The 13,212-nt window shown below is 43.0% G+C and overlaps 2 protein-coding genes across 2 annotated transcripts; both read right to left on the bottom strand.

Annotated features, from left to right (window-relative positions):
- Positions 1-379: 379 nt before the first annotated feature.
- LOC139409767 (meprin A subunit beta a) lies at positions 380-6,427 on the bottom strand. Its single transcript, XM_071155147.1, has 14 exons — positions 6,380-6,427; positions 6,091-6,121; positions 5,923-5,979; positions 5,789-5,832; positions 5,564-5,642; positions 5,268-5,385; positions 4,559-4,737; positions 4,146-4,364; positions 3,695-3,847; positions 3,052-3,273; positions 1,845-2,101; positions 1,200-1,407; positions 820-996; positions 380-612 (listed from the first exon to the last, which is right to left on the bottom strand). Exons 1-14 carry the CDS (start codon positions 6,425-6,427, stop codon positions 380-382), a joined length of 2,025 nt encoding a protein of 674 aa, XP_071011248.1.
- Positions 6,428-8,867: 2,440 nt separating this feature from the next.
- Positions 8,868-12,649, bottom strand: LOC139410233 (E3 ubiquitin-protein ligase RNF138). The gene is made up of 5 exons (XM_071155704.1): positions 12,546-12,649; positions 11,004-11,201; positions 9,607-9,718; positions 9,247-9,354; positions 8,868-9,153 (listed from the first exon to the last, which is right to left on the bottom strand). The coding sequence occupies exons 1-5, from the start codon at positions 12,647-12,649 to the stop codon at positions 9,073-9,075; spliced, it is 603 nt and encodes a 200-aa protein (XP_071011805.1). The 3' UTR covers positions 8,868-9,072.
- Positions 12,650-13,212: the final 563 nt, after the last annotated feature.

The raw sequence follows: 13,212 nt of genomic DNA, 5'->3' as shown, positions 1-13,212 counted from the left end.
GTGAATGGTAGTAGTTTTAACTGCAAACTGGAAGCAAGACTAGTTTGTTTTATTAGATAGTTTTTTTTTTTTTAACATAAAATGGATCAAATTCACTTGCAATAACATACAATGTATCTTCCATTGTTGGTCACGGTTTCTTATGAAGAGATGGAAGGTCATTGTCAGATTTTCCTGTAAAGATATTCCATAACAAGTCTCACTTCTGGTTTGTATTGATAATTTATAGCTAACATTTTCCATCTATTGATTCTCCTCAGGCAGTCAAGTGTTTGTTAGGCTATATTCTAGTTTCTGTCAAGTTTCTTCAGTAGCACTTTAAACAATCTGCCGATGGAAAAGTAAAGAAGCCATTTTAGGTTGGTTGTCACTCGCAGTACTAGATGTTCTCCACAACGATCACATCCCTGTCACTCTCCGGTCTCCTCACTCTCCTGGTGTACACCGCACTTACAATGGCAACCACAAACATGACCGCCGCCAAGCTCATGGACACAGACATCACCACTGTGGACGTGTTGGTCTCCCTGCTGGGTGATACTACGGCACTCTTCTCAGACTGATGAACAGCAGAATGAGGAAGGTGCTGGGTCTCCAGCAGTGCAGACACATCTGAAGAGGTTGGGGTTAAGAACACTGGTTTAGAACAGAGTGAGAGGTCAAGGTAGTCTGGTCTCAGATCTGTTTCTCTGTCTTGCCAACTGCTATAGTCATTGTTATGCTGTAAGATGGCACAAACGGACCTGGGACTAGAGCTAAGGAACGATTGGGAATGTATGGTTAAGAGCCTTCTCCAGCGACGGGAACGTAATGTCTTACCCTCTAGACCGAGGAGGAAAATGGCGTCGTCTCCTTTAATGAAGTTCCTGCTCTTCAGCCTGCTGTGGGTGAGGTAGCTGCTGGTTCCGGTACCAGGCCCCCGGTAGAACTGGCTGCCATCAGAACCGTTTACCAGACTGCCCACCTTAAGGGGATTGTCCCAGTAGAAATCATTGCCTGGGGGAGAGAAGGGAAATCTTCAATAGAAACAATTTGACTTCAGGTTCTCCCACACCTGTCTCCCTAACTGTTTCTAGTCTAATTTGAGTCTCCTCACGCTCGTCTCAGATTGGAAGACCTTGCAGCTTCTATGAAGGACAGAGCCAATGGCATGCTATTATTTGGCATACTGTAAGCATTTTTTGTGTACGCATTCTCACCATCTGAGGACAGCTTGTTGGGGTCGGTGGTGATCATGCGGTGGTTGGACATTCTCTGTCTGATGTCCGGGTTCTGGTCCATCAGGGCCATGGTGGCCTGATGCCATGGACAGGGCCAGGTGAGGGAGTCATCTTTAGGGCCGGAGGTTAGGTGGAAGTAGATGGCCATGCTGCCTGGGCTGCTACGGCCATTGATGTACACGCTCACCTAGGTAGTTCATTATTACCAGGCCAGGACAACAATGATGTATTCAAATGCAGAAAGGGAAAGGGGATACCCAGTCAGTTGTACAACTGAATTCATTCGACTGAAATGTGTCTTCCGCATTTAACCCTTTATCGATGTTCACGTCGTCGGCGCCCGGGGAGCAGTTAACTGCCTTGCTCAACGACAGAACGGTATATTTTTCCAACTTGCCATCTCAGGGATTCAAACCAGCAACCTTTTGGTTACTAGTACCAACGCTCTTAACCGCTAGTCTACCTGCCACCCTGAAGGACAGCTTCCCAAAATAAACAAATTCATGGCACCAGCGTCATTGCTAGGATTGCTGGTCCCTTTGTTGAATTCTACCACATTTATGCAAAGAGTTATGGGATATTAGAAAATTCACGTCTCAACCTTGTTACTATAGTGACACTCACCATGAAGGAGTAGCCACTGGGGGACAGGAAGCGTGGGCTGTAGATGTTCACACCTGTCGGTGTAGTTTCTAAGAGACCGGCGAAGTCACGGATGCGCCAGATGTGCTGCGGGCAGGTTGTCTCTGATAGGTTGATGTCATCCAATGAGAGCCCTCCGGTGGATGCCCCTGTGCCCTTCAAGCCTTCAAACTTAACCCGGAATTTCATCTTCACATCCAGGGTCACATGGTACAGTTCCCAGGAGTCTCTGATGCCACCTGCAAGACCGAAGGAAACAGACATCCACACAAACCCTATAAACGTACATGCTGAGCAGACCGCACGCATGTTGATTTTGTCCCCCCACACCTGACTCGATCAGGACACACAAGGTGACATATCAAAATGAACTCTGAACCAACTATATTAATTTGGGGACAGGTTGATAAGCAAACATTTATGGCAATTTAGCAAGTTCGCTTGCTGCTGTTAGCTAATTTGACCTGGGATATAAACATTGGGTTGTTATTTTACCTGAAATGCACAAGGTGATCTACTCTGACAATTAATCCACAGATAAAAGGGTAAACCGAGTTAGTTTCTAATAATCTCTCCTCCTTCAGGCTTCTTCTTCTTTGAACTTTATATGGCAATTAGCAAACAACTTTAAGGTGCATTACCACCATCAATTGGACTGGAGTGTGGACCTCAAGTTCATCTTTCAATCACCAATGTGAGTATAGGCTCCTAAAAACCAATGAGATGGCACCTGGGTATATGCTCCTAAAAACCAATGAGATGGCACCTGGGTATATGCTCCTAAAAACCAATGAGGAGATGGGAGAGATGGGACTTGCAGCGCGTCAAGCGTCACAAATAGAACCAAGTTCTATTTTAGTTCCCGGTTACGCAGATGCGCATGAGCAGTGTGGGTGCAATGATTGAATAACATGTATGTGTACATTTATTTTGCAACGTGAGCGGTGTGGTCAGCATATACCCCTCAAATTCAAATCTGGAGCTCAAAGCCAGCTCCTCTGCTTTTTACAATTCTTCCCCTTTGTAATCAGGGACTGATTTAGACCTAGTACACCAGGTGGGTGCAATTAACTATCAGGAAGAACAGAAAACCAGGAGTATTCCAGACCTCATAGGGTAAGATTTGAATACCCCTGCTCTATACTGTTGTACAACATTGTTTTGTATGAGCTGAGATGTGATGTCAAACCTGTGATATCGATTTTCTGGATGAGCCTCAGTTTTCCTTTGGGGTTGGCGTCATCATACTCCCGCACCCACACGTTCAGTCGATCATCAGCACCCCCGCTGTTGTGGAGGTAGAACTGCAAGCACTGGGAACCTCTCTTGGGGTAGAAGAGACGACTCTCCAGGTTGGCCTGGTCCCCATGGTTACCCTTAACAGTACTGAAGTGCATGAAATAACCTTTTCCTGGAAACAGAAATAAAACATTTGAGTGAGACAAACTGATCATGGATCAAAAAATATGCATATTCTGTAATGGGAGAAAATGTTTAATCTTTTATAAAACCAATTAAAATATTAATGATGTCGACCTCAAATAGATGTTATCATTATGGTGCTACAGAGTTCTTCAATGTTGTGATCCTCTGAGAACTAATCAACCAAAGTCCCTCCACTGAATCTTAAGAGACAAAGAAACACGTTGGAGGGCATTGACCTTCCTGGCCATTCTCTATCTCTTTAGGAGAACAGCAGATAAGTAGATGTGCCATTATAGTGGCATGATTATCATGTTACACTAGGACTATGGTCTCTGGGCCTTGCATCAGAGTAAAGTGTGTGCGCATGCATAAGCTTCTGTCTGTGCATGCGTGTATGTATATCTTACCATCACACTGGCCCATGTTAGTGTAGTCGGTGTTGGGTCCCCCAGCCACACTGTGTCTGTGTTCCCACTGAGCTTTCCCAACAGGACCCTGGATCATCCCACAGATATTCTCCTTCTCAAAGCTGCATGAGTCCAGGAACGTTGAGGAAGTTGCTGTGGAGAGAGGGAGATGGGGTGACAGAGAGGGAAGGTCAGCATTAGTCTATGAAAGTAAGAATCAAGAGACCAATAAAAACAGCTTTATGTAACTCTTCTGTAGATAATCTACTACCTGGCTGGACAATCCTTATGTAATCACCTTCATTAGCTAGATATTTATTACATATTGATAAAGTTAAAGCATTAACTAAAGTTCAGTCTGATGAACTCCTGAGTTACAGTACATTATTGGCTGATTGATGGATTTTTGATCGGACTTTTGATTGATATTGATTGACAGGTGAGGACTCACTGCAGTTGTAGAGCCTGTTGAGCTTCAGCAGGTCACTGTCGCTGAACTCCATGCGTTGACCAATCACGTCCATGAAGCTCGGTATCTTAGTAATGATGGAGGGCTCTGACCCGATGTTGAAGGCTGTTTTACTGTAGTGCATCACAGAGCCGTAGTCATAGGGCACGTTCAGAGCACTCGACACTGACTCACCGTGGATCAGGAAGTTATGTTCTTTTCCTAAAAAGGGAAATAATGCAATGTTCAGTCAATGAAATGCATATGTATAAAGTACATTTAGTTGGTGACACACCAGCAGATTGATAGACAACTACAGACAGTGAGGCTATATATAAATAATCTCTAACATACTATTAACTAAAACATGGCGGTCATCTTATATTATTAATACAGATTTATTGATTGATTGCTACCTTCTTCGATGCGGTCCCACATGATGTTGACATAGTCATCGCGGTCAGCTCTGGACTGCTCGTGCCAGAAACCCAGAGCATGCAGAAACTCATGCTCAACCGTTGCCAGACGGTCACAGTTACGACCAATAGACAACCTCTGCTTCCCCACCTGCCTGTTACCTACTGAGGAGTAGCACCTAAAGAGAGAAGGAGAGAGACCCACAAAGAATTAGAAAACAAATAAACTCCCATATCTACTGGGTGAAATACCACAGTGTGCCATCCCAATATTTGTGACGTGTTGCCACAAGAAAAGGTCAACCAGTGAAGAACAAACACCATTGTAAATATAACATATGTTTATTTATATTACCTTTTGTACATGAACTATTTGCACATTGTTACAACACTGTATATATACAATATGATATTTGAAATGTCTTTATTCTTTTGGAACTTTTGTGACATTTTGTTTGTTAATTTATTATTGTTTATTTCACTTTTGTTTCTTATCTATTTCACTTGCTTTGGCAATGTAAATATATGTTTCCCATGCCAATAAAGCCCTTAAATAGAAATTATATTAGAGATAGAGAGAGAGAAAGATATGGAAAATAGAGTGGAAGAATAGAATTATAATTTATAATTGTTCAAAAATGTTTTGGCTTCTGACATTGTGGTGTCCGTGTGTGTGTGTGTGTGTGTATGTGCATGCGTGTGCGCTCACCCGGTGCCTTTGAACACAGATATATAGTTATTCTCTCCCTTCCATGGCACAAAGTTGATGCAGGTCTTCAGTCTGTACTGCTCGAAGGCCTTCAGAATCACCCCCTTAGCATTTATGTCTACGCACACGCGCACACACACACACACACACACACAGAGAAATATATATTTCAAAATTGTATGGAATTTCTTTGCACTGATTTAAATGTATTTTTGTGTTGAATTTAGTCACACTGATTGATTTAAATGCATTTTACCAAAGGTATGTTTGAAGTATTGAAGTGTACTATTTCTCACCCAGGCTGTCCTTCAGATAGTAGGGTACAGTCTGAGGCCAGCGATACTGCTCCCCAAGAATAGTGTTTCTGCTGTCAGTCTAAACAGAGAGAACCACACACTCTCAATCAGTGCAATCAGACACAACACCCTCATGGTGATCAGTGATGACCAGATATTATTGGCAGGCTATGAGAAATCCATATCATTATTCAAGTAAAGGAAAAGATGAGCTGTCAAACTCACCTCATCTATTACAATATCACCCTCCAGCAGGTCCAATCCTGCCTCTGCAAATGAACACACTAGAGTTAGACAATCAGCACACAGAGATACTATCTATACACACAGTCATGTTATAAAGTTACTTTCTTATATACCTTTATTGATGTCAAAGATGTCCCAGTCGTGTCCGTGTCCCTCATCCACATCAGTCTCTGCAGGTAAGAGCATGTCTAAATCAACCACAGCACACAATTGCTTGACATTATTTCTACCACCACTATGAGTCATAGTTATGAACAACAACAATAAGAGGTTTCACTCACCTGTTTCACCTGTGAGCCGGGATGCTGCTGACTACAGCAGGCAATAAACAAACAAGAAAACAGATAAACAAGGAAAAGAAAACAGAGCAATGCAACAGGTCTGCACTAAAATGTAACAAGATTAGAAATGTGACCACACAAAACTGAGAAAAAAAGAAAGCAAAATTATGACAAATACAGTAACTGTATCAGGCACCACAAAAATACAGTTGGTCAGAGCAATGTAATGTCATTTAGGTAATATAGTGTTTTACATGAAATGACATTCGTGATGGACTAGGAAACGTACCAAGCACCAGAGCATACTGAAGACCAGAACAATCCATTTAGAAGCCATGGCTCTAAGACTGCCGGTAATCACAAGCACAAGAAGAGAGAAGGGGTCAAAGACCACCGATATGCAGCAGTTCAAGCCTTAGTCTGGGTGCAGTTTGTGACCACCGATATGCAGCAGTCCAAGCCTTAGTCTGGGTGGAGTGTGTGTTTGCTAGGTTTTATACAGAAGCTGAACAAATTGCAAGGCTTGCAGGATTGTGCAGATTGCGTAAAATGTATGGTTTAAGATAAAATATCTTCAATTGCTGTCAAATTTATTATTATTGATTGTTTAATTGTCCCCCATTAGCTTATGTAAGTGTTACAGGAACACATGTACGTGCATGCATGCACACGTACAAACACAGACACACACACACGTACAAACACAGACACACACACACGTACATAATGTTGTTTTGTAGACTTCAAGGATCAGTGCCTAATATAATCCTCCAGGACACACGATAGGTTTGATTTCAATATTCTTTATTATAGTTATTCTATGTCAAGAATATACAAGGATATATATATACAGTACCAGTTTTTCTTTATTTTAACTGTTTTCTACATTGTAGAATAATAGTGAAGACATCAAAACTATGAAATAACACATAACATCATGTAGTAAGCAAAAAAGTTGATTTGAGATTCTAAGAATCCCTTTGCCTTGTAATTTAGTAATTTGGCATTCTCTCTTTTTTTTATTTTTTTTAAATTTTTACCCCTTTTTCTCCCCAATTTCGTGGTATCCAACTGTTTAGTAGCTACTATCTTGTCTCATTGCTACAACTCCCGTAAGGGCTCGGGAGAGATGAAGGCTGAATGTCATGCGTCCTCCGATACACAACCCAACCAAGCCGCACTGCTTCTTAACACAGTGCGCATCCAACCCGGAAGCCACCAATGTGTCGGAGGCTACACCGTGCACCTTGGCTAGCCCGGCCCGCCACAGGAGTCGCTGGTGCGCGATGAGACAAGGAGATCCCTACCGACCAATCCCTCCCTAACCGGACGATGCTAGGCCAATTGTGCGTCGCCCCACGGACCTCCCGGTCGGTTACGACAGAGCCTGGGCGCGAACCCAGGGACTCTGATGGCACAGCTGGCGCTGCAGTACAGCGCCCTTAACCACTGCGCCACCCGGGAGGCCACTCTTGGCATTCTCTCAACCAGCTTCATGACGTGGTCATCTGGAATGAATTTCAATTAACAGGTGTGCCTTGTTAAAAGTTAATTTGTGGAATTTCTTTCCTTCTTAATGCGTTTGAGCCAATCAGTTGTGTTGTGACAAGGTAGGGGTGGAATACAGAAGATAGCCCTATTTAGTAAAATACCAAGTCCATATTATGGCAAGAACAGCTCAAATAAGCAAAGAGAAATGACAGTCCATCATTTCTTTAAGACATAAAGGTCAGTCCATCCGGAAAATTGTGCAGTTGGAAAAACCATCAAGCGCTATGATGAAACTGGCTCTCATGAGGACCGCTACAGGAAAGTAAGACCCAGAGTTACCTCTGCTGCAGAGGACAAGTTCATCAGAATTACCAGCCCAAGAAATTGCAGCCCAAATAAATGCTTCACAGAGCTCAAGTAACAGACACCTCTCTACATCAACTGTTCAGAGGAGACTTGTGTGAATCAGGCCTTCGTGGTCGAATTGCTGCAATGAAACCACTACTAAAGGACACCAATAAGAAGAAGAGACTGAGCAATGGACATTAGAAGGTGGAAATCTATCCAAATTTGAGATTTCTGGTTCCAACCGCTGTGTCTTAAAAAAGTAGGTGAACGGATGATTTCTGCATGTGTGGTTCCCACCGTGAAGCATGGAGTAGTGGTGTGGGGGTGCTTTGCTGGTGACACTGTCAGTGATTTATTTAGAATTCAAGGCAAACTTAACCAGCATGGCTATCACAGCATTCTGCAGCGATACGCCATCCCATCTGGTTTGTGCTTAGTGGGACTATCATTTTGTTTTCAACAGGACAATGACCCAACACACCTCCAGGTTGTGTAAGGGCTATTTTACCAAGAAGGAGAGTGATGGAGTGCTGCATCAGACGACCTGGCCTCCACAATCACCCAACCTCAACCCAATTGAGATGGTTTGGGATGAGTTGGACCGCAGAGTGAAGGAAAAGTAGCCAATAAGTGCTCAGCAGATGTGGGAAATACTTCAACACTGTTGGAAAAGCATTCCAAGTGAAGCTGGTTGAGAGAATGCCAAGAGTGTGCAAAGCTGTCATCAAGGCAAAGGGTGGCTACTTTAACACTTTTTTTCTTACTACATGATTCCATATGTGTTGTTTCATAGTTTTGATGTCTTCACTATTATTCTACAATGTAGAAAATAGTAACAATAAAGAAAAACCCATGAATGAGTAGGTGTGTCCAAACTTTTGACTGGTACTGTACGAAAAAGTATATCAAAGCTGATATTGAAAATGTCCATTAGTTGATACATTCGATAGATGCAGTAAACAGGGCATGATTTTATACATTCAAAAGAAAGAAAAGAACAGCTGCAACAATCAACGTTCGACAACATTGCCATTTTTACAAACGATTCTGTGAGCAGCTTTAGCATGAAAATATACAAATCATGATGAGTGTGTTATTGCTAAATTACTAGATTACTGATGTTGCGGCTGATATCGATAAAGATCATCTGGGATTCAGGTTGGTATCCTGGAGAGACTCAATAATGCCATCTTGCAAGTTCAACATGTCGGTTTGATGGGTGTTCTGTGGACCAAAGAAACATCTTATTAGTGTGTGTGTGTGTGTGTGTGTGTGTGTGTGTGTGTGTGTGTGTGTGTGTGTGTGTGTGTAGCCAACCGTGTATTTCTCGGCATAGTAGCAGTGTCTCAGGTTCAGATGCATGATGAAGTTCCTGCTAATTTGGTGTGGATTACCATGAGGCAGAGAGACGCACACTGGACACACCTAGAGGATGCCAGAGAGCAACAATCACTCAGAGCAACCAAGTTTGATCCCAATTGGCCAACAACTTCCTAGGACTAGAGACTATGGACGAGGAATCCCTGGAGTCTGTGACAAGTGTTAAGAAGTGGATTATCTTGGTTAAATAAAATTGAAATAAAATGAAATAAACTCATATTTGAGACCCAGTGATTGAGAGCAACTGACGACGCAACTGACAGCTTTATAGTAATTCATTACAAATATATCACTGACCACGGGCCTGTTGTCATAGTAATGCTTGCCATTGCAGTGAATCCACAGATCCCTCGCATCCAGGCAACTCTCCTGGCAGAACGGACAGACAAACGTCATCCTCACCACAGAACTGAGAGAGAGAGAGAGAGAGAGAGGGAGAACCGACAGACAGATAGAGAAAAACAGAGAGAGTGAGAACAGACAGACAGAGAGAGAATGAGTGAGTGAGTGAGTGAGTGAGTACAGACAGAGAGAGATAGAGGGAGGGAAGACAGACAGACAGACAGACAGACAGACAGACAGACAGACAGACAGACAGGTAGAAACAGAGAGTGAGAAAAGACAGACAGACAGAGAAAGATAGAGACAGAGTGAGCGTTGAAGAGAAAAATATAAAACATGTAATACTGTAGACAAGGGTAAATATTCACTCTTAACCAGCACAGTCTTACCTCACTAACTGGCCTTGCAAGCCCAGCAAGTTTTCATACAAGTCACTGAAAAGAGACATATGATCAGGTTTCATTTCTCATGATGAGTCTGCAGTAGTCAACAATGAGCAGCAAATATGCAGTACAACAATAAAAAGAACTCTAAACACCACACAAGCACCCTTATGGAAACATACAAACCAATGGTGACTCTGACTTACCCATCATCCGTGAAGGAGAGGGATGGAGGAGCAGCCAGTACTGGGCGAGCAGAGTTAGAGGTAGAGGGCATGGAGGTGGGTCTTTGCGCTGCGGAAGGTGTGTGCTGAGGGATGGCCAAAGGCTGTCGTCCTGGGGCGGAGAGAGCCCTGGTGCGGGGTGTTGGGGTGGGTTTAGATGTGATGGTAGGTGTCAGTGTGATGGCAGGTATGGTAGTTGTGGTTGTAGGTGCTGGTGTAGTTGTGGCACCTGTTGGAGTGACTGTGGGGGCAGGTGTTTGAGCCATAGTCATGTATAAAACATTGGTTGTGGCAGGACGAGTAATTGTAGGTGGGGTGGCAGATCGGATGGTAGGTGGGGTGGCAAGTTGGCTTGTAGGTGCAGTAGTGCCAGCTGTTGGGGTGAGTGTTGGGGCGGGTCTACGAGTCATAGACATATATAGGTCTACATCATTGGTTGGGGCAGGAGGAGTGATGGAGGAAGAGAGTGGTCTGTGGAGGTGTCTTGGAGTGGGAAGGGGAGGGGCTGTGGTGACAGCTGGGGTCTGATTGGCCAGGCTCCTTCCTTCTGTCTGAGTGCCCATTTGCAGCAGTCTGATATAGCTAAAAAAGAAACATTAAGTGTTCAATTGGTCAACCTTAAGGTCATTATTGAGACTGTCAATGTATGAATTGTAAACCTCTGAATTTAATGCTAAAATACGTCATGCACACTCTGTGTTTGGCTGTGTGTGTTTGGCTGTATCTGGACCAGTCAGTCATTCACCTCTGGACGTCACCTGCCACAGATCTTGTTGCTGGGGTGGAAAGCCCCGACAAGCCAGGTAGAGGTTGACCCAACCTGACGACCATGGTCCCCGTCTTGACTCTGACAGGCCTGATGTCATCAACCTGCGCCTCAGCTCTGCACACAGGGCAGTGGGGTAACCACATTACAGAACGGGTCAGACATGGGCGACAGAACCTGGAACACACACACACACACACACAAAACATAAGATTGAGTTTTACAGTGCATCATTCAATGAAATGCATAAGCAACATGCACAGCTGTGGTTATTGTCCATTGATAAAGTGGCACATTCTTCAGTCATGAAGTAAACACTTACAGGAAGAACCAAACCTGTTCTGTGAGAAACTGCTATTGACTAACACTGCAGCTATGTAATAAATCCAGACTACACTAGTCCTAAGAATGGAAGGGAATAGTTAAAGAACTCTCATCCTCATTCTAATAGGCTACTTCTGATTGCCATTAAGAACAGAGTTTAACATAGTGGTGAGAGTGGTAAATTGAGCCAAAGAGGTAAGTTGAGCCACCCTTGTTTCCGGCAAAATGAAAGGTAACAACAGGGCCTGGCCTATGTAAAAAGTGACTGTGATTGTGTTAAATTGTGTTTGGGAAATAAAGATAGACATGGTTTTAAAACGGTAGTGGTAATGTTTCATTCAGTACAGAAATTTGTAGGCGGCTTAACTTATCCTGTCCCGCGGCTCAATTTACCCCATACCCGAGGTAAGTTGTGCCAAGAGACCAGAAGCTATGTTTTAAAAACTGTAATGTTTATATGAATTCTGATTTTTACCAGGGATACACAATATCCTGAAATATATGTAGATCTCTTTGGTAGAAAGAATATTACATTTCCCTTGACGGAGTGATGCTGAATGTAAAAAAAATGTAAAATTACCCCACTCTCCCCTATAAGTATAGTATTTGCTAGAGACAGGTATTTTTTGTGATGTGAGGGGAAATTCCCCTGTGTTACTTACCAGCATATGTGGTGGAAGTAAATCATCTGTTTATTACTTAGAGTATGAAGGTATTGGACAAATCATAGCATATAATCTTTGACAATTTGACATGCCTAAACTAAACTTAGTCTCTTTTAGAAATAATCTGAGCTCATCTCAGTAGTTTATAATTTTTCGCAAGTGATATTGAAAAGCACTGTGAAGGAGAAACATAATGTTGAGTTTGTACACAGAGGCTGTTCTTTGCACTGTGCTGATGGTCTTTATTCATAGAAATGGAGAGAACTAATAGAACATGTATTTGAGGGAGTTCCTTATACTGAAATCATTTCATTAGAAAGATTGACCTATTTGGACCTATTTGGGGTTAGAGATATAAACCAACCATCATCTCTGGGAGTTCACAGCTACAGAGGAGCTTCTGTGTGAAATTGAATCTACTTTACGTTCACTAAATTTGAACAGAAAGACCTGGCTACAAATTAAGTTACAGATTAGGCTTCACACTGCAGTATAACACCAGAGAATATGACAATAAAAAGAGGTGACTCACACATGAGAACAGGCAGCAGGGTGATGTGGGTCCGTTGGGGTGCTCCTACAGATGGGACATTCATCCTCAGATGGGGTCTGTAGGCCTGCTGCAGAGTGGGCCATACTTGGGCTGGGACAGTTTTCTCTGTCAGACAGCCCGAGACAGAATACGAGTGTTTCTGAGGGAAACTCCGATCACACAGCTGACTGTGTTTTTTAAGATCAGCCCAGAGACTTTTTGGACTGGATTTACTTCCTTTACTGAATCGACTCAATTCCGGGAGAGGGTGTGTGTGTGTGTGTGTGTGTGTGTGTGTGTGTGTGTGTGTGTGTGTGTGTGTGTGTGTGTGTGTGTGTGTGTGTGTGTGTGTGTGTATGTGTGTCACACTCACAACCAGGTTCTAGGATAGGGCATGGGATGGAAGGCAGGCCACACAGTAGTCCAAAAATTTGACATATTTTATTAAACATTGAGTATAAAAATGTTACACAAGCTGACAGAACACAATAGTTATCTTGCTGTCTGTCTCCAAGTCCACACAGCCAAACATAAATTGTATTCAGGATACGTACACCTAACACAATAACTCATACAGTGCCTTCGGAAAGTATTCAGACCCCTTGACTTTTTCCACATTTTGTTACTTTACAGTATCATTACGTGGCCCTTTCTGGATATAGATCGT

Source organism: Oncorhynchus clarkii, chromosome 5 (assembly GCF_045791955.1).
Source record: "Oncorhynchus clarkii lewisi isolate Uvic-CL-2024 chromosome 5, UVic_Ocla_1.0, whole genome shotgun sequence".
In the NCBI taxonomy this organism is placed as follows: domain Eukaryota; kingdom Metazoa; phylum Chordata; class Actinopteri; order Salmoniformes; family Salmonidae; genus Oncorhynchus; species Oncorhynchus clarkii.
This window is presented reverse-complemented; position numbering and strand designations above follow the sequence as displayed.

Bases quoted from the DNA above. Each gene is read 5' to 3' on its own strand.
- LOC139409767 (XM_071155147.1), bottom strand. From the start codon at position 6,427: ATGGCTTCTAAATGGATTGTTCTGGTCTTCAGTATGCTCTGGTGCTTG. The intron at 5,833-5,922 runs GTATATAAGAAA...GTTCATTTGCAG, and splicing joins CATCTTTGACATCAATAAAG to AGGCAGGATTGGACCTGCTG. The intron at 2,102-3,051 runs GTTTGACATCAC...TCGGTCTTGCAG, and splicing joins CCAGAAAATCGATATCACAG to GTGGCATCAGAGACTCCTGG.
- LOC139410233 (XM_071155704.1), bottom strand. From the start codon at position 12,649: ATGGCCCACTCTGCAGCAGGCCTACAGACCCCATCTGAGGATGAATGT. The intron at 11,202-12,545 runs GTGAGTCACCTC...TGTGTGTTCCAG, and splicing joins CCTGCTGCCTGTTCTCATGT to GTTCTGTCGCCCATGTCTGA. The intron at 9,355-9,606 runs GTCAGTGATATA...GGCATCCTCTAG, and splicing joins ACTATGACAACAGGCCCGTG to GTGTGTCCAGTGTGCGTCTC.